General features: G+C 37.3%; 1 protein-coding gene across 2 annotated transcripts; it reads left to right on the forward strand.

Moving 5' to 3' along the window:
- On the forward strand, positions 1-27,838 carry hgfb (hepatocyte growth factor b). 2 transcript variants are annotated; one of them, XM_084123872.1, is made up of 19 exons: positions 1-247; positions 1,533-1,649; positions 3,842-3,998; positions 4,563-4,675; positions 6,693-6,807; positions 8,972-9,114; positions 10,153-10,273; positions 12,663-12,781; positions 14,362-14,527; positions 15,397-15,530; positions 18,041-18,134; positions 19,801-19,937; positions 22,128-22,160; positions 22,336-22,441; positions 23,290-23,364; positions 24,458-24,607; positions 24,713-24,819; positions 25,796-25,938; positions 26,599-27,838. In XM_084123872.1, exons 1-19 carry the CDS (start codon positions 199-201, stop codon positions 26,779-26,781), a joined length of 2,262 nt encoding a protein of 753 aa, XP_083979998.1. In that variant the 5' UTR covers positions 1-198; the 3' UTR covers positions 26,782-27,838. The 2 variants fall into 2 exon arrangements, with proteins under 2 accessions (XP_083979998.1, XP_083979999.1); XM_084123873.1 differs by lacking the exon at positions 1,533-1,649.

A 27,838-nucleotide genomic window follows, 5' to 3' on the forward strand; every position in this document is an offset into this window, starting at 1 on the left:
GCGTGAGGTAGACTCTCTCAGCTCGCGCTCATCTTCAGTCAGTCCATCGCGCGCTTGTTCACTGTCCACAAGAGCACAGCAACAGCAACTGCTGGTAGACTAGAATCTTACTAACAGTCGTATTAAAAGGAGGAAAACGCCGAGACTTCTGACATCTCTTTTGTATTTTTGGAGTCGCTTAAAACTATTTAAAGCAACATGTGGATTTACAAAATTTTGCTATGTGTGGCTGTTTTGGTTTACTCAGGTAAGTTTTTTTTCAGTCAGAGAAGCTTCTTTATATGTATCATGTATCATGTTTTGCGGTAATACCTGCATCATGTGTTTACAGTAATAGCTGCATCATGTTTAACAGTAGGCTAATATCAGCAACTGTAGTAAAAGGTTTCAGGGCTGAATATGGCATGGTTATTTTTTGTACCAGCGTTTTGGAGAAGCCCACTATCTTCACGAGCTTACAGGATGCTATTTAAGGGTCATTCCTAATTGGTGCCTTTTGGGCTTCGCCAAATTAACGTATAGCCTAAGTATCTTTGTTTCACGAAAGGAACATAATGAATTTTTTGAAAGTCGTCATACAGATTAAGCTCACTGATTTATTGTTACATTTACATATAGAAACCTTTTAAACAAATCAGTTGTCTGACACAAATGTTCACCCTTTTATTTTCAAATAAACAACTGCCCAATAGACTCATAAACCTTGTGTACAATTTCGGGATGAATCTAGAGGTTTGTCACACAATCTTTTATTTGATAAAACATATTATATATAATATATTATTAAATAATAATAATAATAAGAACAATAATGAAACATGTTATTTCACATGTTTATATTGTATTGTTTCACATGGTTACAACATGTAGGCTATACTATATACTTCATAATTGTTGATAATATTACTATGAGAATGTTATGCAAGCATGTTAATTTCTACTGCATTGTCAAGATATTGAAAGTCTGAATGAAATCTAAATTTACTCTATTTACTTTGGTTGCGCACATCACTAGATTTGTGGTGAACAATAGCCCATGCAAGTTAATTTACAGAAGTAAAAAAGGTAAAATTGTATAATTTTCTTCCACTCTGTTGATGTCAGTTTGGCGTCTTGGGCAGAACATTATTAAAGGGTTAGTTCACCCAAAAATGAAAATTCTGTCAGTAATTACTCACCCTCATGTTGTTCCAACCCCGTAAGACATTCGTTCATTCTTCGGAACACAAATTAAGATATTTTTAATGAAATCTGAGAGCTGGCTCACTTTGGGTTGTGCGCATCACTTTTGGGTTAGTGAGCCTACGTTCTGACGTACAACCCAGAAGCGCTGCGCTGTTACACTACGTGAACTCACTCAGAAGCCCACACAGAAGAAAATGAATAGTTGAATAAAGTCGTTATTTTAGTTTTTTTTTGTTGTTTTTTTGCGCACAAAAAGTATTCTCGTCTCTTCATAAACTTAAGGTTGAGCCACTGTAGTCACTTGGACTATTTTAACAATGTCTTTACTAACTTTTCTGGGATGGCAGATATCGATTACCTAGCAGCCTATGAAGGAGTGATCCAGCTCTCAGATTTCATCAAAAATATCTTAATTTGTGTTCCGAAGATGAACAAAAGTCTTACGGGGTTGGAACAACATGAGGGTGAGTAATTACTGACATCATTTTCATTTTTGGGTAAATTAACTCTTTAAACACTCCCCTTCAAGCCAAGGAGAAGGTTCACTAAAATCAAGCCCCTCCCTTTATTTTATTTTCTGACTCAATATTACTTTTCCCTCGGAAATATGCCTCAATATTAAAGTAAAGTTGGTCACAACTTCTGTTTCACATGGTCTTTAAACAATATGAAACAAAGTGTTATTTTACTGAATATTAACATGGCTGTGATTTGGCCATGCTAATAGTATGCAGACCAGGACATGGTTGTGAATGTGATGTTGCAACAGCTCTTTATGTTTCAGATAAAAATGGCTTGTTATTTTGTATATTTTTCTCTGACAAAGAAAGTTGTTCCAAAAGAAGCCAAATCACGAACTCTGATTTGAAACCCCACAAAAACAGACAAGCAGAGATGATGCAAACAGGAAAACATTCCATTGCTGTTGAACTGTATATCAGCCCTATTGGAACACTGCTCAGCCAATCAAATTTGATGACCAATGCTAAATATACTGTAAAGGAGTGTGCTACATACAATTGTATCCTCAGATTAAACGCCATTCATTTTTTCATCTTAACTAATCTCTTAAATTTCAATTTTTTAATCTATTTTAAAAGCATCTAAATGCATTGAGTTCATGACTCAAATTACACATGTATCAAAATCGTCACAGTTCCCAAACATTGCATTAAGTTTCACTACGGAAAACTTCACAGATGTTGACATTCATGGTGAGTGGGCTGTTTCTTCCAAAAACATCTGGATAAATGAGTCACCGACAGTGTGCGTCGAGCCGAAGTGAGAGATTAAGTGTTAGAGTGTGGCACTATGAAACTCTTCTTCTGAAATCAAAACCGCTTTATTGCGCAAAGCATATTAATTATTCCGCGGTTTAGTCATTTTGTTTCTAATCTGCAATACGATCTGTGACATTGAAGAATCAATGTGGCCTGTTAGTTGTTTTGAGTTTTGATCATAGAGTTTATTGATTTTATAGCAATACATTATGTATAATGGGGAATAAAACCTTTGTTTAGATGTACTGAGTCATTCAGTTATCCTGTTGTTTTGCAAGCATTAGAATACATAGGCCTACATTATGCATTTATAATGCTTTACTTCCATCAAACTACTATGGCTTCTCTGATATTGTATAAACATAGTCATGTTACTGTCTATAATGTTATGAGATGACCCTGAGTGTTGTGCACTGAGAAACTGGCAATCTTGTTGCTTGTTGTTCCATACAGACTCATTTTTTTTTTGATATTCAGAGCTAGTCAAGAGCTGGAGTGTTTTCTAAGAGCATGACTGTTGGCTTTGGGTCAGTTTTAGAGCTTAGATGGAGAGTAATGTTCCTTGGTTGGTCTACTATCAGTATTGAGGGCTTGTTTCACATCCAAAAACATGTCTGATCTTACAATGTGGTTTGTGGCTGTGAAATTGGTGCTTTCTAACCATGTGCTTGACAGATAACTCACTTCTTATGACTGCAGCTGGCATGTATGGCCTCTTGTGGTGGTTTTAGAAGGTTTGGTGCTGCACACTTGGATCAGACTTGGATCGTGAGACCATTTCAATTACAGAAGGTTTCCTTAAAAGGAAAGTTCACCAAAAAGTGAAAAATTTGTCATCATTTACTCCCCCTCATGTATTTCTAAATATCTGAGATTTTTGTTCTGTGGAAAACAAAAGGGATTTTTGGAAAACTGTGTTTGTTTGTTTGTTTGTTTTGTCCATGCAATGAAAGTCGTTCGTCAGAATGTCTTCTATGTTCTGCAAGAAGAAAGAAATGCATTCAGGTTTGAGTAATTTGATTTGAGTAAATTGAGTAAATTATGGTAAAATGTTCATTTTTTGGTGAATTATTCCTTGAACGCTGACTTGCTGACTATTCAGACATCCAACTGTCTAGTTGATTATGAAAACTTTTAGATTTTCCCATTCTTCCTGTGATCTAAGCAGGTTGTTGAAATACAATTTCATCATCTTAGTTCCTTTTTTTCTCCATATTTCAAATTCTATTTTATGGCCACTCTGCTCTCTCCTATGAGGCTTATGATCAGCCTTAACTGATAAAGAGGAAGAAAATAACGTACCATCTGTCATGAAATTCATGTTAGGATTCGACTACTGCTTCTCCCCATCCTAACATGTATGCTCTGTGTGGCAGAAACTAAGAGGCATGCCCTGCAAGACTACCAGAAGACTGATGCCGTGCGCTTGGCCACGCCACCTGATGTGTCCTACATGTCCAAAGGCCGCAAGATGAGCGTGGGAAAGTGTGCACGCCGCTGTAGCCGCAACAGGAAGCTTCAGTTCACCTGCAGGTACAGAGGTCTATAAAGGTTAAAGCACAGAGACACCCCACCTTACACGTAATCATAAACAGCCAAAGCCGGAGTGTCTAAATAAAAGAAGCACACTCCCAAGTTGCTGTTTCCAAACACGCTGATTTGAAATAGCATTGGATTGGCTAATTGTGTACAACACAGTTGGAGAGGAAGCAGCTGGAATCTGTTTCATCAGTGGAAATCGAACATCAGCAGTCCCAGTATTTCCTATTTTGATGTTTTAGGTCGATGACCTCTGGTTACTTCTGCATAGAAAGAAAATGCAGCTCTTAGTAGATAGAAATTGCACAAAGTTGCATGACTTTTGATCTTTAGCTCTTGCAATGCTTTCTTTTTTTTTTTTTTGGGAGGCATCACCTGACAAAATACAAAAATTGTACAACAGTAGCTATTTTATGCATTGCTTTACATGATAATAATATCTACTGATGACATTACGTGTCTCAATTCAAGGTTCACAATCATCATTCTTGTCACCCTCGTCTTATCATATGCTTAACATAATGTAATATGATTAACATCTGCCATGTCTCGTTGCAGAGCATTCAGCTTTAATCAGAAAAGTGCAAAGTGTCATTTACTATCATACGACAGCCTCACCATTGGTGTCCAATTGGAGAATGACTTCAACTTCGACCTATACGAAAAGAAAGGTAAACTGCTTTATTGCCACTAGGTTTGAGTAGATCCAGAGAGTAGTTCTAATAGGAATGCACAATATATCAACTATATGCAACTACTGTACAGGTCGACTAACTCTCATTAGAGTATTAGTATACTGTTGTAAACTGTTAGTAGAGTGTTAAGTTAGGATTAGGTGTTAAGGTTAGTAGAATAAGTTGACATGTACTGCATAGTTACTTATAGTCAGTAAAATGTCTGTTGCAGGACCATTAAAATAAAGTGTTTGCAGATATTAAGCAGACAGTCTACTAATACTCTGATGAGAGTTAGTTGGCATGTAGTTGCAAAGTTACTTATAGTACAATGTCTAAAGTGGACCATCAAAATAAAGTATTACTGAGCAATGTAATTTCAGTTTTTGTTCCCCAATTCCAAAACTATATTCTTTTTCTATACCAGGTTTCAGAAGTACTGAACTGTTTTCAATCATATTCACTGTGCATTTTTATTTTTTAAATGTCTGATGTCACGCATAATGATGTTTCATTAACAAAGTTCGGGAGGAGCAGGATCAGATAATTAACCAAATTATGCACAGCTGGAGATTAATCAGTAATCAACTCAATGACAGAGTATAAATTCACAGCAGACCTATCTCTGTTCATTGAAAGTTTGTCAGCATCCCTCCTCCACCCCATCTCCTCACTTCCAGTTCCATCTACACTTACCAACTGGGGGGAGTACTCTGGGTTCGGGCCTAACTCCGAGCTCGGAGCCCTCCCCCCGGACAGCACACCAAATACGCATAAACTTATTGTACTAATTATATGTAGATGTGAACTCGTGAAATGTAACATTTTAGATTGGGGCTTTAATTTGAATGCTTTTCAAACTAAGCCAAAACAGTCAAGCATAAAATATCAACTCCATGATCTCACCAAAATGTAAACCCTTTTAAATCTCAATACCAAGACATCTAGATTTAAAGCTTATGCTGGCATGATCTGCCACTGAGGGGTTTCATAATATGACGAGCTGTTCTTAAACCTTAGCCAAGTATTGGACTCTTAAGGATTAATTAAGTTTCAGTGTGAATAAATGTGAGATCAGTGTCCATGTGATGATGACACACTCATGCAAACACACACATATTCTATCTATCCACCATCATGATGAGGATGACACAGCAAAATAAATCTCACTCTATGTCCCTGGAAATAAATACCCCTCTGTTCACTTCTTCTTCTTATAATACTGCAGATTATCTGAAGTATAAAACACTTGCCTTTAAGACTTGACATTTATCAAATCAACTCGTGTTTAAGTAGCACTTTCCCCCAAAACACAAAGATCAGGCTGGGATTTCTGTTGACTTTGCGTTTCTATATGTATTACTGCTGACAATAAATTGCAAAAATGACATTTAAAGACTTTTAGCAACCTTGGTTCAAAACTTTCTTTTTCTCCTTTTTTTGAAAGAAATGAATACTTTGATTCAGCAACTGTACATTAAATTGATAAAAAGTAACAGTAAAGACATTACAAAAGATTTTTATTTCAAATAACTTTATATAACTTTCTATTCATCAAAGAATCCTGAAAAAAAACAACTATTCAACAAAACTATTAAGTATACTATTAAGTAACTATTAAGCCCATTCCTATGGAAGCCCATTCCCGCCACATAAGAAAAAAAAATCACATAAAAAGTCACAATTATGACTAACTTAATTTAAATTATGACTTTAAAAGTCATAGTGAAGTTGTTCAATGAAAGCTGGCACCTCATGCAGCCACATCCGTTTTGTTCTTCCTGCGCCACAGCTTGTTCTTGCTTAAAATCCTTCCAAGAGTGCGTTTGCTCAAAGCTATTCCATGCCGTTCCGCTTATCAGGGAAGAATTTCATAATTTAAATTCATTTAAATTCTACATTTAAAATATCACGTTGGTGAAAATGAATGAGATATTTGCTTCCAGAACCCGAGTGTCACACATAAAGATTGTTGCATAACCTCAGGTGTGTCTGTATGCACGGTGTCTTTTAGACTTCATGAGAGAATGCATCATCGGCAATGGACTCAACTACAAAGGAAAGAGATCAGTGACCAGGAGTGGAGTCCAGTGCCAACTCTGGAATTCCAAAACACCACATGAACACAAGTAAGTGCTTACTCACTCTCTTTACTTCTCATTCTTGGTTCGGTCTCTCTCTATGGGCGGTTATTACCCACTTTGTGCATTTCTGTGGCTATCCAAAGTATTGTGGAGAGCAGATAGCGGTTAACATCTCCTAGGTATGTTTCAGTTTACTTATTTATGCACATTTTACACTACTAGATAGCTAATGGCAAAACAGACTCGATGGGTTATAAAAATCCCCATTAGCCTCTAATGATGATGAATGTGCAAGTTTATGTGTGCTGTCTTACTGGCTTTGATTCGCGAGAGGGTTCTCGCTGAGTCTAAGTGTGACAGTAAGTGCAACTTGATGATTCTCAGAAGTGGAGTGCCGATAGAGACAATTAGGTCAATGGCAGGAATGCCAACAAACAGCCAATAGGTTCAAACAATTGCTTCCGTTCTTGCATGACCAAAAATAGACGTTTGTGTACAGTTATTCCTATGTGTAAATATTCAATGCAAGTTTACCCAAAATATACATTTTTGTATACATTAACATCTAAAAATAAACATTAAGAAGCCATTTGCAGCCTGGAACTGATGTCATGTTTAGAGGATTTGAGGGTTTGTGCATAAGTAGGAGTTTGACAGAAAGCAGCACAAGGCTAAGATAAGATACCTAATGCAGAACACGTCTTTGATACAAGTTCATTACTGCTGCAGGAATTCATTAGGGACACCACATGGTGCTTTCGGTTTACTTCCTGTACAGCAAGTCGATACGATAGATCTGCCCTATTTTTGGTAGTAGGCCTGTCTAAAAGTTTCATGCACATTCTTGTTTTTTTTTTATCCTGAAAATGTAATTACCTTTCAGAGACCTTGGTCCTACCACCAACTTCCCAACTGGATATCTCCCTCTCTCTCCTCTTTTTCCTTCAGCTTTTTTTATCTCTCTAATGGACATCAGCTCAGTTTTAAAGCCAGCTTTTGATATGCTTGCCTCTGAAACATCACAGGCATGTTTTATCGGCTCAAGAAGCCAATGGACCTGAACGTTTTGAAATACCGAACAGACCCGTAGGTCAGCTAATTTGTCACAGATTGCATTTTTATCTGTATTCATCAATCATTTTGAACATGGCTAATTTGTGTTGCCAATTACACAAAAGATAATTACTGTTTGGCTTAAGGCAATGATTTATTAATGGTTTACAAATATTTGCATGGCAAGGGTAAAATACTTTTTGCAACTATTTGCATATATCAGAATCTCAGAGTTTTAGCTCTATATAAAGTTGTACCCCTAAATAAATAAATAGTAACTTTGAGAAAAAGGTTTAAAATGATGAGCACTTACAGTAGATGAAGATTTTATTCATAATGGTGGCCCAACAAAAGCTGTTCTAAATGGGGTGTCACCACATAATGGTGGTCACCATGTCACATGACTAGCCATAATATACTACTAATCCATTGTATTTAGATAGTTTTGGTTTTAGAATAAATGGATTATTGGATGACAAAAAAGTCTGTAAATGTAGTGTGTAGTTGCTTTGTAGTGATGATGGAGCTTTCAGAGCTTTCAAATAACCAAGAATAAACCCTCTTAAAACAACAACGTCATAATACGAGTAGCCTGTGTAGTTTTTGACCTTCTCTGCCCAAAAGCTTTATACTACCCCATTTTCTTGCCAAAATCATTATTTGTCTACATGCATTTGTTGGTTTAAGGTCAAACCTCTGTACTTTTTCCATATGTGAAAAAATGAAGAGGTAACAATTTCCCCTGGGCCAAATATAAGTTATTGCATCACAATGAAATGTAGAATAACAGCTGCATTCTGATGTTAAAGCTACCGATAGTCGTGCCATTTTAAGTAATGTAAATAAATATTATTGTAATATTCTGTTGTATTTGGCTGGAAGTCAAAAATGTGTCATGTGACACCCAATAAAATTCTTAGCTCACTTGTAGTGATGTTTCTTTATTCAGTAAGACAAAGCAGCTAATAATTGCAAAGGATTGTTGACGTCACTAAAAAGACTGGTTTAATACGATCATCAGTCTTCACTCTATGCAGCTAAAAATGTCAAGTCATGTGTCAAAGAGTAACTGTAATTGTTTAAAGAATTTGGAACAATTTTGCTTGTGTGTATGATTTTATAAACATCACCTCTGTTTCTGTCCTCACTCCATCAGTTTCTTACCCCAGAGGCATAAGCACCGAGATCTACGGGATAATTTATGTCGTAACCCAGACAACACCACAACAGGTCCTTGGTGCTTTACCACGGACCCCAGAATACGCCATCAGGACTGCAGTATCCCACAGTGCTCGGAGGGTGAGTTCAAGACCAGGATTTTTTAGCATGTTGTTAAGATCTAGACATGTGCGATTACTGAAGTATTGTTTTCATGATAAAAGTATGTGAATCAGGAGACTTCAAAAGTCTTAGAGGATGTTTAATTGATTTTCAGCCTTTTAAAAACACCTTTTTCACGTGAATTGCTAATTTATTGGATTTAAAGTTTGATCAATTGTAGAAGAATGAAAGCGCTTGATGGTTAGAGTGACTGGGGATTTTCGTTAATAGGAGATCACATCGAGTTGCATGCATAAAGATAGGTTTTCTGCAGAGATAGTGACCAGGCTAACAAAGAGAGCCTCTTGTCTATTCTAATAGTTGCATGGTGAAATATGTCCGGGAGGGTTTGTTAATAAATTAGTTTCCCGTAATCAAAAACACACAGACACACGCAAAGAAGGAAAATCATGCTTTCATGCGAGTGGCTGACATTAACATCTGTTTCTACTACAGCAATCTGCTCCTTATACTGTGTGTACTGTACAACTAATAACAGGACTTAGAGAGATGACTCTAGCTGAGGTGACCTACATCTGCTGTGATATTTGGTTTTGGTCATACAGTGACTAAGCTTTTTACTAAGTACTGTAATAATTACGTTGCTTTAACCTTTGATCGTATGAAATCTGTTAGAAGCTGCAACGTACCCCTGGGGATAAATGCAAGGCCTAATGGGTGGTATGTCTGCCTAGTAAATTGAAGCATCAGATGATTTATTTTTTAGACATTCTAAGGGTCACATGTGGCTCCGTAATTGCTTGTCTTCTTGATAAATATAAGAATCCATGCCGTCATTAATTGTTAGTGATTAGCCTATGCATAGTTAACATGTGCACAAATTTACTACTGTACCATAGATCTGCCACGGTTCTTCGTTCTTCTTACCGTTCAACATGACAACAAGGGTTGAACCCTGTTGAGTTATCCTTTACAAGCATGCTAATGTCGCTCAGCTGGGGTCTTTTGGGCATCGTCCTGGTTAACATTCTTATGAGGAATGCTCCTTATCCATAGTGGAATGCATGACGTGTAATGGAGAAATTTACCGTGGACCCATGGACCACACGGAGAGTGGCCGGGAGTGCCAGCGCTGGGACCTTGAGGAACCACATAAACACCTTTTCCACCCTAAAAGGTATGAGACCCACTAGAAAGTGCAAACGGTAAGGGACGACATCCATCAGACTGTCTTCAGGTCATGATTTTTATGAGAAGCTTTGCCAATTTGGCAAAAATCCTTTTTGTTTGCCCTTTGTATATTATGGTGATACCTAAAAAATCATGCAGTTTGTTGCAAAAACGTGGGCAATTACTTTTCTAAACGATCAAAATTATGATTTTTCACTAAAAGGTGAAAAAAAATCCATAGACTAACATTGAAGGAGGGACAAGAGGAATGTAGAATATTATGGAGACATGGGGGTGGTTTGTTTTGAGTTAAGACATAGAAACCTTCTAGAACTCCCTAGCAACACACTAACAACCACACAGAACACATTAGCAACCCCATAGCAACACCCTCGAAACCACTCAGAACACTTTAGCATTGTGGTGGTGAGTTTTTCAGGATTTTGTAAAACTTTAGTTGATGGTCAGATCATTTTTCAGATCATTTTTCAAAGGAATCAGATATCAATTGATAATGTTATGCTAAAGAAATTTGGTGTCATAAGTGGATCATTTGCCTCATGCTATTGAAAGGTACTGTGGAAAACAACTCAGCTATGCTTTAATCTGTCTGAAATCACAATGTGAGCAGGCATATTAAAGTGATGGCTAACAGCAGTCATGAAAAATTACACTTTGTTTTGGAAAACATTATTCTTTATGGTTATAATAACTTATAAAAATAAGTTCCCTGCACATCTTTTCTCAATTACACATCTATTTTGTTTAGCATAGGAACTAACAGGGAACAGTTGACCGCATTTCTACCTGATGTATAGTACATGTATGCACTTTTCAGCCAATAAATGGCATTTGTATGACCTTCCCAGTGCCCTAGTTACATCTTTACTAGTTCTGGGAAACAACAATATTAATCTTGAAATAAATGTCCGTTTAGTTTGTTTGAATACCCTCCCTTCAGAGTCTCTAAACACACAAAGTTGTTTTTTTTTTTTTTTATATCTCAGATTGCATGCATGGAAAATGCTCTTGACGTTATCCTAATCCGGAATGGCATTTGTGAGGAACTTTTAAAAATATTTGATAAATCAATCAATTTGTTTTCCCAAATGACCTCATGGGAACTGGGCCATGCCCCTGTTTGATATAAATCACTACATCAAATGACTGCTTTGTGTGAACCTACCAAAGAGGCAAATTGTCTATGATGTCTTGAGCCTTTTTTTGTTTGTTTTAGAAGTACAAGCAGTTATAAAAACCCATTGAACACCACAAGGCAGACTACATGACCAGTCTGCAACATAAAGTTTCGCATTATAGCCAACTTTAGTGTCAATATAACACTATAAATCAGTCATATATTCACTTATTGATTTTAAGTTATTAAAAAAAAGAATTATTAGAAATATTGGAAATGGCATGCACAATTACTAGGGGTGTGACAAGATACTTATCTCACAAGACGAGACAAGACACAAGATTGTGTTCACGAGAATGAGATGAGATTTTTGCACAATATTTTACAGAAATCCTTATGACTGGAAAAATAGTCTGCAGGTGCATTTTCAAATGTTTTAACTAATAACATTAATGAATGTAATTTCAGTTCAACTTTATGAGTTTGAAGTATCAAATGCATTGAAAGACTACAATATACAAGCACTGTAAAAGGTTTTGCCACAAACTCAAATTATTTGATTTTCTCCTGTATGATTACCATTTAAAAGTTTGTGGTCAGTACGATTTTTTTACGTTTTTTGAAAGTCTCTTATACTCACCAAGGCATTTTTCTATTTAATATATTTCAAAACGTAATTTATTCCTGTGAAGGCAAAGCTGAATTTCAGTTTCACGTGATCTTTCAGAAATCATTCTAATATGCTGATTTGGTGCTCAAGAAACATTTCTTATCACACTTGAAAACAGATGAGCTGCTTAATATTTAATATTTAATATTTAATAATAATATATAGTAATAAAAAAAAAATGTGATAATTTTTTTCATGTTTCTTTGATAAATAGAAAGTTCAAAAGAACAACGTTTAATTAAAATATAAATCTTCTGTATCATTATACATTTCTTTACTGTCACTTTTTTTTTACAGTTTAATGTGTCTTTGCTGAATAAAAACATTCATTAATTTTTTATAAAAAAATATCGTCCGACACTGGAAAATTTAAAATTGTGACTTCTGCGTCTTTAAGTGTGTGCAGGGCAACAGGCTTCTGTCTTGTGTGCTTGGCTTAAGAACTGCTGTACCAGAAGCAAAGAGCATGTTATGTATTTTCTGGAGGTTATTAGAATTTTATCCTGGCTGTAAATCAAAGTTGCTGTAGAACTGGGATGGTTGATATGTGGCGTGTTAAGTGTGCTCGTTTTGCCCTTCTTATGACAGGTACCCCGATAAAGGTCTAAAGGACAACTACTGCAGGAACCCAGACGGGCGCCAGAGACCCTGGTGTTTCACCACCGATCCGAGCACTCCATGGGAGTACTGTAACATCAAACAGTGCGGTGAGTCCTATGTGTAAGATGAAGAGACAGAGGAGAACAAAAAAGAAGCCAGAGACAAAAAAAAAAAGAATGAAAAGAGGCAGAGTTTGCCAAATTTACAACTTCCTCTTCCTGTAGCCCAGGCTCCCCTCTCGTTTGGGACCCTCACAGGAATGTTGTTTGTAACCGGGAGAAGAGAGAGAGGAGGGTCCACCAATAAAACTCTCTTCTCTCTTTCTCTTTCCTCAGCTCATGCCCTGTCTTTTCAGGACCGTGCCTCTGTGTTTATTTTTCCTCATCAGCGCAGTAGAGTGTTCCCTTATCTGCATGAGAGTAATGTGCTTGAGTTTCAAGTGCTATGTAAACCTTCCACGCTAAAGACAAAACACGCGTGTGGGTTTCAAACCCCCAGCGCGCTCAAACACACAAGCTCACAAGCGTCCAAAAACCTATTATTATAATGACACCCCCCCCTCCTCCTCATCGCACTGCCTCCGTTTATTTTCATTAGCAATGCAACGGCATGTTGGTTCAAGTGGGAAGCGAGACAAAAACTCAGGCGTCCGACGCTCAGGCATTTTACCCTTATAGACCGAACCACGGGGGTCACTTTTGTTTTTCAGAGCAGTTTGGCAACCCCTCCATCATAACCTTGAGCAAAATCCTGTGACAGATTCTCGAAGATCATCATCCTGGGAGACACTTTTCACCATGCTTTTTTCTATTTGGCAAAACACAGCTTCTTTTCAAACACCTCAGCATCTCAATAAGCAACAAAACAGAGTTAAACCATGTATCTCACTTCCCACCTGTGGAAATCATGATAGACGCATCTGCTTTTGCAAGAAGTGGATTTCATCCTCTTGCAGAAAGAGCGTCACCGTTAACAAGACTATTTGATCCTCTATAAAGCTAAACATGCTTTTAAAAATACCATGCTCCTTTTCAGTAAACACAGCAAGACTTTAAGGCACAGAGCACCTCATTGTTTCCAATTGCGTGACCTTTGCATTTGTCTTCATGACATTACACACCACTGCCTGAGTAAGCATTCTTTAGCGCAATAAAAAATGCGAACCTATCATTGAATGAATAGATTAACATCACATACGCTGGGATCCACTGTATAACTCTTCAAACTCTGACAGTGTATTGAACGCATTTGAGAGTTTGACTTTTTATTAGCAGGACGTGGCCCATTTCCCCTTACTGCTATAGCCTCATTAGCAGACTGAAGCACGATCAGGTTATTGGAGGTAAACATAATAACTCTGTCTCTAATGAGCGTAATATATTGCAATGAGATGCATGGACAAAAACAATATATCATTCATGAAACGCTTACGTTTTACCCTAAAAAAAGCTCTGTAGGCTACTGTTTTAGCATTCGTCACAGACTTAGTGACTGCTTTGACTCATTCAGGAAGCATCTCTCTCCATTAAGCTGGACAAAGCTGTTGTTATTCCTCCCTGAAGTAGCGCTGTCTTAACAGTTAATGGTGAATCAATGATTCAGTGTTCATCATGCCTAAGGAGTGATATTATGCCTCATTCTGTCACTTCCTTTGTCTTTCTGTTTATGTTTTGCACCGTTTACTCAGATTCAGACAACGGCGGTGACGTTGACAACACAACAAGTTGTTTTCGTGGACGCGGAGAGGGTTATCGTGGAACGGTTGGCATCACCCCTGAGGGATTGACCTGTCAGAGATGGGATGCCCAGTTTCCCCATCGACACTTTTATACTCCACAGAATTATCATTGCAAGTAAGAAAATGCTCCTAAAACTTTATTCCTTTTGTATTTATATATTGTTCAAATATGTGTTGGCTGGACTTCCATGCTGGTTTATATTCATGCACAGTCAAACTTTGATGGCCTTTTTATAAGGTGGTAGGCTGAAGTCTTGCTGGAAAATCTACTTCAGTATTCAAGAATCCCTTTCTGGGCAAGGCATCCAAGAAACATAGGGATGCAACGATATTGGACTTATGCTTGATACCAAAAAGACGATATATACTATATCATTTTTTATTACTGACTGAATACCAATAAAAGCTAAAAAAAAAAAATACTATATATGCCATTTTGTCAAAATAAATGATAATAATAATACAATAAAATCAATAGTTTTAAATTCTACAAGTACATTTGGGCATCACAACATTACAATGTATATTATGAAAAAATATGAATATAATTTATTTTATTTTTATATTCATTTTATATATTTTTGTATTCATTTTATATTCATTTTAAGATACATGCAAAGTTAAATAGCCAATATCAACTAATAAATATCTATTATCAACCTGAATTATATGTATATGCACTGTATGTAACCAGTTCTGATGTATTGTACATCCCCCAAAAATAAATATGTTCACCAGGTATGCTGGTTTTTATCAACAGGGCTTTCTGCCAGGTTCTGTCATCACTAGGAAAACCTGAATGTTTCCTCTCCCAGATTCTTATCTGTCATCATACTGGTTTATATTTTCAAGAAATCCAGATAATTCTTCAAAATCTGTAGTTTTTAAGCTCAATCGCAGTCTGTTCAACATATGCTCTGTAACAGTGACATGTGTGATGTGTGTGTATACGTGTATGATTAAAAGTACTTGTCGGCACGGCAGGGATCTCCGGGAGAACTACTGTAGGAATCCTGACGGCCGTCATCTCCCATGGTGCTTCACGACTGACCCCAGTGTACCTGTGGCGTTCTGCACAAACATTCCTCGCTGTGGAGTTCCAACCTCTGAACCTGAAGGTAAGAGTCATTCACAATATATTTGTCTGATATTTATTAGAAAGTTTGACGTTCCTGTTGAATGGTAGAATCATTGCAATGTTTTTCGGTTCTCATGCATTGCGTACTGATAAAGTGTGTGCTTTAAGATGTGCCAAATGTTTAAACCGTTTCACCTCCCTTGATTCATTAACTTCATATCCACTCAAATACGTTACAGTGTATGTTCTTAAAGAACAGTAAAATTATATATACTTTTGAAAAAGTAACATGTTATGTTACCCAGTCTGTACTGGGTAACACAAAGTACAAAACAAAGATGTACTGTATAAACTCTTACAGAAATGTCATTAGTGTCTGCTTGACACACACAATCGGGTTTATGGCATTGGAAATACACTGTCTGTGAAATACACAGGGCTACTGTTTTTCTTCAGTGAAGCTACCATGGAAGGGCATTACCTTATTGGGTAGCTAATGTTCAAGAGAGTAACATGTTCTTTTTAACCATATTTGTCATTCAGTGGATCACATTATTGTACATGAATTCTTACAGACTAATCTGAGCTCAGACAGGGGCATTGGTATACATATAATTCTATGTAAAATATCAGCATAAATCCATTATTATCAGAAAATCTTTTTATTGAAATTTAAGGCATATTGATACTTCTAAATGCATTTGAACATCTCAGTGGATTCAGTGAAAATGTAAATCATCTTGTAAAAGCACTGTGGCAGTTGTAGCTTATTGGTAGAGAGTATCTCAAGTCGGTCACTGTCACCATGTCCTTGACCAGAGACATTTAACCCTTGAATTGCTTCTGAAGTACCGTGACATGTCTGACCCTGGTTTTGCCACCTCTGTAGATGTGTATTTCTGTACTGGTGACTGTGAGTTATGCAAGAGCGAAAATTCCAGTACGCCTGGCGAGTTTACAGACAGTGACCATAAAACCTATTACACTTATTTGCTTTTTTAAGAAACATGTTTATAATCTAGCGGCTTGATCTTGTTTTCCATGATGTTATGGCTGGCATACTTCCAACTTTGTTTCGCTGGCTGGGTAAAAAAAAAAGAAGGCAATAACTTTTGAAGTCATGCCTTCTTTGCATATCAAAACGACCCTCAAAAAACGTCCTTGCCTTTGTTCTTATTAATCCTCCCCAGCAAGACATAATATCTATATAATTTCGTTTCATGATGCTCAAGAATGCCGTAGCTCTTTCTCCCTCACCTTCTTTCTCTTTCATTTGCTCTTTCTTGGCTGTCTCGGCATCGGTACGCAGTGATCCCTGTAGTCTGATCTCCACGGCCACTAATGGGGGTTGTCTGAAACATGTGCAGGGAGCAGGAGCTGCAGTGTGGGAATGAGACAGCATGAGTCAAGCATTAATCACTGCTGACAGCTTTGTGTGACTGGCAGGGCCCAGGAGATGCTTCATAGAAGGACTCGCACAAGCGCTGATGTTAAGATCGATTTAGCTGCCGTTCCAGTCGAGGCCGTTGGGATGAGCTCGACTTTTGTGGTGCGCTGGGAGCCCTGCTGTGTTTCCATAAGCAATGTGTTTCCACAAACCCGCTGTGTTTCTTTAAGCACTTTGGCTTGCAGAGTTTGATCATAATTTTAGGTTAACAGTGTTTGATTAAAGGCAGAACTCTCATTGGGATAATTACAACATCTATATTCGATCATGCTGCATTGCATTTTCTTTCACTTTTTGCATATTGTGCATATATCTAGAGGTACTTTTCTCTGTGTAAATTGTTTATACTGTTTGTCTATCCTTTATCTCTTTCTAAATATGTTTATTAATTGGTTTATCTATTTTTCCTGCCATGAAAATAGCCTTAGCTGCTGCCCGTGACATAAAACAAACAAATGAATAAATTCTACCTTGTTACTCATCCCACAATGTTTGTGCTACGGACATGAACCATTCTTCAAAACTGTGTGGCTGGCAGTGTTGTAATTGTTAACTAGAAATATATATTTTTAAATGTTTTCTGTAATTGAAGTTTTATACTGAGAACTTAAACTTGAAAACCCTTTTAAACGAAAAGTAGAAATGTTTCCATGCCAATTAGGTTGATGTACTAAAATTACTTAAACTAAAACTGAAGTAAAAAAGTATTTAAGCTAAATAGAAACAAAATAAAAAATTAAAACAAAATCACAGAAGATATAGAAATAAAAGCTAATTTAATTTTTTAATGAATATTATAAGTATATAAATAATAGTAAACACTTGTGACCAGTTGAGGAAAAATGGTCTATTACTTTTCTAAGTAGAAGTAGTATTTAAGTTTATTGCCATATCAGCATCGACCTGCTTTTAACAACATAAATATTACTTTTCTGAGCAATTTGATTTTTTAGTTTTTTTGCTTGAAAACGATGAGCGTTTTGATTGCAAGCACCACTCACATTTTCTTTAGAAAATTTAAAAGATTGTGTTGCCTACAATAACTGCACTCTCCATTTTTTAATCTCTGCATCTCTTGATTTTTCTTATTTTTGTTATTTCAGAGTGTTATACAGGCATTGGTGACACGTACAATGGCAAACGGGCAAAAACTCGTTCAGGCATCCCTTGCGCTCCATGGAAAGATCACAGTGAAAGGTAAAAGCTGGCCATACATGTCTAGACTGCAAAATAAACTTAAAGCTGAAATGTATATTTAAAGTTGTCTCTGCATATTAATCTGTGAGAAAGTATTTGAATTTTTTTGGTTAAAAAAAAATCCCTTCAACTTTAAACTGAATAAATAACAGACTCAGATTTAGACAGAATAAATTGATTGTTTATAGTCTTTTGATTTGAGCACACACAATTTTCTCTATGAATTTTATATAGTCCAGTATTAAGCAGAATCATCATTTAAAGTGGTACAGCGCATAGTTTCAGTCATGGATGTTCACTCAGTTTCCATGGAAACCAAACTAGATCCACAACTTGCGATGCAGGATCTCAAGGACAATCCCATGATGCCTTTGTGTTGCTTTGCAAGGTCAACTCCATTTTGTCATTAGGTTCATGGGTCAACTGCTGCAAGTTGTCGTTAAATTGGTGAGAGTGAATAAACGAGACTGATGTTATGTGAAATATCTCATGTTTTTTTTAAATATTTAAACAGACAAGCATATGGCGCTATCAAATATGCATGCACAGTTTTAGTTACAGCCATACTGGAGTGTTAAATATCTATGGTTTATGTTCCTGCCAGGTGTGGTCTGTTTCCTCTAATGCAGTTATGGTTATGCCTGTGCTTAATGTGAATTGGCACAGTTTTCAGTGAGTGTGTGTGTGTGTGTGTAAGTCTCAGAGGAGTTGAACAATCGCTTCCACAACAGGCCTGTGTTGTTTCTGCCATCCACACTCACCCTGAGATGTGTGGCGTTAAATAACTTCCCTGTTTTATGAACAAGTTCCAGGTCAAAGGTCGGCCTTTCCAGAACCCCCACCAGCTCATTGATGCAAAGCGCAGGGATTGTCAGGTTTTGTTTGTCTTCGTTGAAAAAATAAAACCCTCACAGTTTTCCGAGGAAGAAAAACACGTTTTAGTGGAGGACCCCCATTCTGAAGATCTCTAATTGATAGTAAACGTGGACCAGTTGGGGTGACTCAATTCCCAAAAAATTACAGGCAGGCCAACCCAGCTGGAACGAGATTCTTTAGAGCCACCCTCTGACCCCTTTCCTCACCTTAACCCCTCACCATGAACACATCAAAGCCAATCGACTCCTTTATTTGGCCCGCAGCCTGTGAGCAGACACGGCCCGGTTGCAAAGGTCACTGCCGGGCAGGCATTAGGCATAGATTGTTTACATTGTATGAACCCTAGAGTAACACAGCAAGAAGATCATTGGTGTTATGCATATTTGTGCTCTTCGTTGTAGCACCTTTGGACTCTGGTGAACTTTTGGAGAATCATAGCATCTTTACATCTGTGAAACCTCCTGAATCTGACTGATAATGTGGAAAAGCTTAGGGAAACATGTCATGAGTAATGCACAAGCTAAATAATTCACCTTGCCTCCTGAGAGGAGCTCTACACAGCTGGGGCTTAAGATGAACTTAAGAAGAAGACGTTTCTTTGGACTATTTTCTTAAGTGCTTTAGATGTATTGTCTTGTTACAAACACCGGATAGACAGTTTGATTAGTGTTAAATGACTTTGTATGTGCCTGAATGATGCACCTGTTTTGGAGGTTTATATGTAGACTTTTCTTTTAAACCTGCACATGTTCTGAAAAGTTGTAATGATGAGGTTTGTTTTCATTCTCAGTAACGAAAGAGAAGTGGACTTGCTGACGGCTGAACAGGCGGGGAACTTCTGCAGAAACCCGGACAAAGACAAACACGGCCCGTGGTGTTATACCAACAGCTCATCTATCCCGTGGGACTACTGCTCTCTCAAACCCTGTGAGTGAGCAACACATGTCTGTGCTGACATTACCAACTGATTGAGACCTTTGGGTTCACTAAAAGTGCTACTTGAAACATGAAGAGATGAACACAGGCTGAGGAATAGGGGGCTTATGTAAACCACTGACCTCAAAAAGCGAAATGCTACAAAAGCTATAGCATTTTGTGATGCTGCATTAGGCTTTCTGTATTTTATTCATTTTGAACAGTCTACCTCGTCATATAATAACCGGAGGTAGGAGCACAACTTAAAAATGTACAAAAGTAACAATACAAAATGTAAATGGTTACTTTTACTTCACTAAATTTTGAAAAGCAAAATATTTTTTAATCAGACACACTCCCAATACCATTTTTATTTATGACTGCAAACCACTGCAAAGTTGCAAATAGGTGGCTTGATTATAATAATGTACAGGTAAGCCATTTGTTTGAATCGGTTCCTTTTAATGAACTAGTTTGTGTCCAAAATGGGTCTGAACAATTAGTTGAGACCCATTGCAAATCAAAAATCACAAATATTTCAGTCAGTCACACAACTCACTCACTGATTTGATTGTAGTTGTTATCTACGGTTTAAAAGATGTTCTAATGATCTTTAAAGAAACCTTTATTCCCACCAAGGCTGCATTTAAACTGTTTTCCAATTTACTATATTTTAAAATGTAATTTAATTCCAGTGATGGCCAAGCTGAATTTTCAGCATCATTACTCCAGTCTTCAGTGACACATGATCCTTCAGAAATCATTATAAAATGCTGCGCTCAAATAACATTTCTTCTTATTATCAATGTTTCAAACAGTTCTGTTGCTTAAAGGGATGGTTCAACCTAATTTCAACCTAGGGACCTTTGCACCATGACCTCGAGCCAAACACCCCCCCAGAAGCTTTTTTTCCCTTGGTCGAACATTATTAAAGTTAGAGCTTATTTAGAGATATCAGCCGAATGGCTTAGTGCAGGCGCTAATGTATCCAAGTTTGTATCCAACCCGGACGTCGAGGTCACTTCTGTGATTTGGGAAAAGCCTGTAAAAGTCCTTTGAGTGTAAGGGAAAAGCTAGTGAATTTAACACTCCATAGAAATGTTTCCATTTTTTTTTTTTTTTTTTTTTTGAAGTAATGGCAACTTAGTGTTAACTAATAATTGTTGCAAACTGGTCCTACCAACAAAATATTGGTGCATTCCTGGAACTGGGCGTTGTTACACTACATCCTTATGCATCGCTTTCTGCCAGGACTTTTACAGGCTTTTCCCAAATCACTGAAGTGACCTCGACGTCCGGGTTAGCAGTATCATGAGCCATCAGGCAAGTGTTATTTAAATAAACTCCTGATGTACTTACAAACTTTCCAATGCCTAATTTTATGAGTTCAAAGTTCAAAAGAACAGCATTTATTTGAAATGGAAATCTTTTGTAGCATTATAAATGTCTTTACTGCCACTTTTGATCAATTTAATGCATCCTTGCTGAATAAAAGAAAAAATATTATTGAACTTGAACTTACTGCCCCCAAACTTCTACAGTAGTGTAATTCATTCATTCATTGAATCAGTTGGAGTAGTTATGGAGTTAAGAACTCGTTCATAGCATTTAACAGCTCTCACACATTTTGATGTTTTATACTTAAGTTTAATTAATGTTGGTAACTTTCTCATGAGTTATTCAATCTTAATAAAGTATGACTATTGAGTTATTTATACAATACAGACAAAAACCATATTTTTGACCATTATGTTTACCCACACTGCTGTATCGTATGTGCCTTCCTGTTGACTTGCACTCTCATCACTGACACCGCAGACTTGTGTTGAGCGTGTAGGCCATGTGTTATAAATCTACATGCGGCACATCAATCACTCACCCACACATGCGCACACACTTTCCACAGAGGCTTCAGTTTAATTAAAGAGTGTAAAGTCCAGGTGGCTCGGACTGTCAGCACTCCCTCTGTCTCTGTCACAATCACACTCACATGTATAAGTTAAGTTTCAGTGCTGTGCAAGTCTAACTGGTCCCACATGCTGGACCAAGACTAGCCCTGTGCTAAAGACCTCACACACACTTTCACTCAAATTATACTCTAAACAGCCATCACACTGGTGACCACTTCTTCTTTTCATTTCTAATGCCTATTCATTGCTTAGAACAAAAATAAGCTTCCTGTTCCTTTTCCTTCCTTTTTAGGTGAGCCCTCACATAACAATCTGCCACAAAAAGGTAATCACATCCTTCAAATGTTGTTTGGCTATGCAATTTTCCAGCTGATATTCTTTCGTTTCAGATGACATTAGAAAGATTATTTCATAAACACATTCATGCATTTGTATGTTTTTCTGTATTCTGACAAACTCATGTGCCCCCCCTCATTTTGTCTTTTCATTTCTCTTCACAGATGAGGTTACAAAGACATCATGCTTTGTTCACAAGCAGGTGAGAATTGTCGGTGGCGGGCCTGTCCCGATTAAAGAAGGCAGTTGGATGGTCAGCATACAGAGAGGGTAAGCAATTTGCAAAACATGTAGGTAATTTGAAATAATAATTTACAAACACGGTGGTGTTCTAAGAATTGGTAACTCAAGACTAACCTATGTGTATTTATTGAAAGGTAAAGAATAAGCATGTGATTTTGTAGACTTCATTGACTATAAAACATTTTTTTTTTGAATGTCCTGCTTAAAATGATATAATGTAACAACAACAACAATACATTTTCATAAAGAAATTAGAAAAGAAAAGAAATTCTCATAAACAGACTTTTATTATTCTAAATATATTAAAGTTTTGTTGTTATGATTATTTTCATGTCTACTACTCTGAGTTGAGTCATGACAATGGCATTTGCTGTTGATATGGCATCAAAAAAAGAAAGAAAGAAAGAAAGAAAGAAAGAAAGAAAGAAAGAAAGAAAGAAAGAAAGAAAGAAAGAAAGAAAGAAAGAAAGAACTAAAAATAGCAGTGCACTAAGCATCAATATTAACATTACTATTAATGTTACTGTTGTAACAAACCCCTAAATTTAAGTATTAAACGTGAGCACAGAATTAATCTTATAGCATTATATGTTTACTGATTTATTAATGTGTGATACTTTTAAGTTTTTCCAATATATTTAGAGTAAGTTACAGGAAAATTACAACGAAAGTAAACAGTATTCACTTTCTTTATATCATACAATAAATATACTACATTGCAGGCAGATACAATTCCCTCCAAATAAAGTGCAGTTGTCTCTGAAGTCAGTGTTCGCACAGCTTCTCAGAAGTAAAGCCCTACGCTGTCATGTTTTATAATGTGAGAGGCACATATTGGAGATGCGTCACTGTCTTGTGTCTCTCGGTCTCTTCAGGAGCACTCACTGGTGCGGAGGTTCTCTGGTCAGGGAGGAGTGGGTGCTGACAGACAGACAGTGCTTCTCGTCATGGTAATTATCTCCAGCCTTGCTGCACAGTCACCATCATGCCCTGCCCGTGACCTCTGGATTCTCAGGGTCACAAGGTCAATGATCAGCGGGCTTCCAGGATTTGTCTCGTGCATGTAACTCAACAAATCAAAGCTGCGGATGTTTTTAGAACATGCATCTCTTGGCATTAGACATCCATTTATCTACATATCCACTAAAGAATTTTCATTATAAAGGTCATTTAATGGAGAATCAAGCTTAGCTTGATCTTTTTGAGATAAAATTTTACTAGATAATTTTTTTTTTACTATTTTACATTTTACTATGAAAATGTACTGTAACATCCTGCCAAGTACAAAAAAAGACTATTTATGCTGGCTTATTCTGAACTTTTTAATTAAAGAAAGAGGTTGTTGGTGCAGTAAAACCTATATTGGACTTGCAAACATGCAGTTTGCTAGTAAAGTTGATGCAAAGTGCCATAACTCATTGCACATTTAAAGAGTATGGAAGCCAATTCCCGGCACATAAAAAAATAATAATAATTGAGCATTAAAAATGTCAAAATTATGACTTACTAAATCGAAATGATGACTTTAAAAGTCATAGTGAAGTTGTTCAATGAAAGCTGCCACCTCATGCAGCCACATCCGTTTTGTTCTTCCTGCACCAAAGCTTGTTCTTGCTTAAAATCCTTTAAAGAGTGCGTTTGCTCTCAGCTATTCCATGCCATTCCGCTTATGGGAATTTCAAGAATAAGAATTTCATCATTACTAGCTAAAACCACGTTTAAAATACTCCTAATGTGTTCACAATGCATCCTGTGTCAGGACGCATCAGATTAATGAGCAGCAAGTCATAATTTTGACTTTTTAATCTCATTATCATGACTTTTAAAGTGACATTTCGTGACATTATGGCAATTCGATTTACTAAGTCTTAATTTCGACTTTTTATTCTAAAAATGTTTTTTCTTATGTGGCCATACATTTTTTTAACTAAACAATTGTCACAAAAAAAAATTATGATATGACCTTAAAGAGAAAATAACTGAATTCAAATATTTTTGCCTGAAACTTGAAACCCTAATTTGAACATATGCTTTTTCCCTCAGCGTGCCTGACCTATCAGAGTACAGAGTTTGGCTTGGTATATCCCATTTGAACGAATCGGGTGAGAATGACTTTCACAGACAGGAGAGGAGAATCTCGCACGTCATCTGTGGCCCTGAAGGCTCTAGTCTCGCCCTTCTCCGACTGACTCGGTAAGACCTGTCGATTAATCAATATGTGTATCATTAATGTATTCCACGTTTGATCTTATTCCTTTGTTGTTGATGAAATGACCTCTCTGTTCCTCTTTCACACAGACCTGCGCTTATAAGAGAGCGTGTCAGAACTATTCAGCTGCCCGTGGCTGACTGCAGCATTCAGGAGGACACCATATGCTCTGTGTACGGCTGGGGTGATACCAAAGGTAGGTTCAACTTAAGAGCTAGTCTTCAGAGACTCCCCACCACCTGACAACTTTGCAGGCACACAACATTGCTGTCATGCTCCGACTTAACAACGTCTCAGGCCCTGTCCCAAATGGCACACTTCATGTGCACTTTCGGTCTTGTGGACTTACAATGGCTGCCGCGTGCGCATGTCCGTTAAGTCCATGAGACTGCAGGACGTCCCATTTGTCATTTTAGGTTTCAGAAGGGTGCTTGCGAGCGCCCCCTTTGCGGTCGATATGCGCCCTCGACTTTTGCCGAGTCTGCATTGATGCAAGCTCTGCAGCAGACTTCTTCCCGACAGTCAAAATGGCGTTACATCACGAAAGTGCGGACTCGTAAGAAGGCCGCGAGTGCTTAGGGTGCCATTTGGGACAGGGCCTCAGTGCCCATCTCATAGACAAACACTTGGGTACAGAGCACCAGCCTCAGTAAATGTTGTTGCTCACAATTCAACGTCATTCTCGTCTCTGATGTTGTTTTCACATTTGAGGTTTTGTTGCAGACACAGCTTCAGTTGACCATAAAGTTTGGTTGTGAATCTATTACCCAAACATGGGTGAGCACTAAGGAACGACACTCAAATTAATTTAAAAAATGGGGACTGAGTTGGTAATTAACCTGGGCCCATGGCAGCAAAAAATAAAATAAAAAATCCAATAAAAAGTGCCAAAAATGCTCTAAATATTTAAAATGAGAGCAAAAAAAAACCCCATCCTCTTCAGAGTTCTAGTTTTGTTGCCAAGTAACAATAATAAACAGCTTCCAAAAGTATTCACGTTGATGGTGAAAGCATTTTGGAAGCGATTTGCAGTTTGGAACTACATGTACAGTAACAGTATGAAAGCAGGACGATTGAAGGCACATATTCATATTCATATTCAAGCAAACATGCCAAATGTGAAAACTTGCATACTGTAGCTTATCTAATAGATGTTTTTCTGGCTTTTTTAGGCACTGGACATGAGGGGACATTGAAAAGGGTTAATCTGCCTGTAGTGAGCAACGAACAATGCCAGCAGCTTCACAAAGGGACTCTTCCGATTACTAGTTCTAAACTGTGTGCTGGTGGCAGAAGGGATGAAGGAGTGTGTGAGGTGAGTTTATTCATCACATTTACTCTGCAGGATAGACTGCTCAAAAGTTTGGGGTCTGTAAGTTTTTTTTTTTTTAAATAAAGTATTGGCAAGTTTTAGCAAGGATGCATTAAACAGATCAAAAGTGACGGTACTTCCACATTGTTACAAAAAAATCTGTTTCAAATACATGTTCTTTTGAACTTTCTATTCCTCAAAGAATCCTTAAAGTCTCATGGTTTCCACAAAAATAGTATACAGTACAACTGTTTTGTACAGTACAACAATGATGATAATAACAAATGTTTCTTGAACACCAAATCAGCATATTAAAATGATTTCTGAAGGAAAAAGATTCATGTGCCCTGAAGAAATTCAGCTTTGAATAAATTTGCCTACATTTTAAAATATATTCAAATAGAAACAGTTCTTTTAAATTGTAATAATATTTCACAATATTACTATTGTACTGTATTTTTAATTAAATAAATGCAGCCTTGATGAGCATAAGAGACTTATTTTGGAAACATTTAAAAATCTTACCAACCCCAAATTTTTGACCGGTAGAGTTTGTCTTGGAGAGTTTATCTTAATCGCTTCCACCTTCTAACTTTGTTACACTTTGGATGTATTTCTAAATATTTATTTTTGTCCTATTGCTTTTTTTTTTCATGCTCACAGAAAGACTATGGCGGCCCTCTAGTATGCCAAGAGAGTAACAGTAAAGTCATTGTTGGCGTGAGCATAAACGGCAGAGGATGTGCCCGACACAACCGACCGGCCATTTTCGTGAATGTGGCCTTCTATGCTGGATGGATTCATAAAGTGTACAAAAATTATCCAAACTCAGAACTAAACAACTGATGAAGAACATTTTAAGATCACACGAGCAGGATCGGACATACGATCTGATATATAAGAACACAAATACAGAATTTCCATAAATCCGACAGTTTATTTCTTGATTTAAGGATCATCTGAACAGCTCTTGTTGAAAAAGTTCTTGAGAACTTTCCCAGCTTGGCCATGAAACATATTATTCAGAAACTACTCAAAGAGCTAAAACTGAGGCTGAAACTGTTGCTCTGAATTCAAGCAATTTGTACACCTAATAATGCCAGAACCGCAGAGCAAGGCGCTGGAAGACAGTCTCTAAAGGCTAAATTCGTAACTAGCCATACGGAAAGATAAAGACTACTGGACCAAAGTGCGGACGAGTAGCCAGAATCTGTTTCAAGAATCAAACTCAATTCCTGGCAGCCAACCAAAAACCTCAAGTCCTCGAAGAGAAATCTTGCTGCAGTGTGCTACAAAGCATTCATATGTATGTTCAACCCACACATTACCCATCAAACTAACAATCTGGACTTCAGTTGGGATATTGGATTCAGAGACCTAACCCAAGTTTGAGTCTGGATTCAGACCAGGCCTTGAAATATGGATACAAACTTTTGAGGTCCCAACAGGAATCTGCCGTTCCCTCATTTAAAAGAGCTCAAAGCTGACCGACGTACCCGCTACATATTTCGGGCCGCTCCTCATCGAGAAAGAGGGCTGTTATGATTATAAGTACTTGTTGATATAAAACCCTCATTAACGGTGTCATTCAAAAAGCCCCCCGATAAAGTATTAGCTGTTAGCTGTTAGCATAGCGTGTGCAGACTTAATGTAGAATATCTTATGGGTAAAAGTATACACAGAAGGCTTTTTTTGCGTTTATGCTCCTGATAATACTTGAAAACACACATGAGAAGAGGTCACTGTGTCCTTCAATAACACCTCCTCATGTCGCCGTTACAGATCGTCGTTTCTTCAGCGTTGGTGTTTATATAGTCAAAGGTGTTCCATCCATTTCCACTGTTGATATTTTGTCCACAAGCCTGAACGTAGATGACATGACCTGCTTGTAATGACATGCAGC

The sequence above is a fragment of the Abramis brama genome, assembly GCF_963993115.1.
Source record: "Abramis brama genome assembly, chromosome: 9".
Taxonomy (NCBI): Eukaryota; Metazoa; Chordata; class Actinopteri; order Cypriniformes; family Leuciscidae; genus Abramis; species Abramis brama.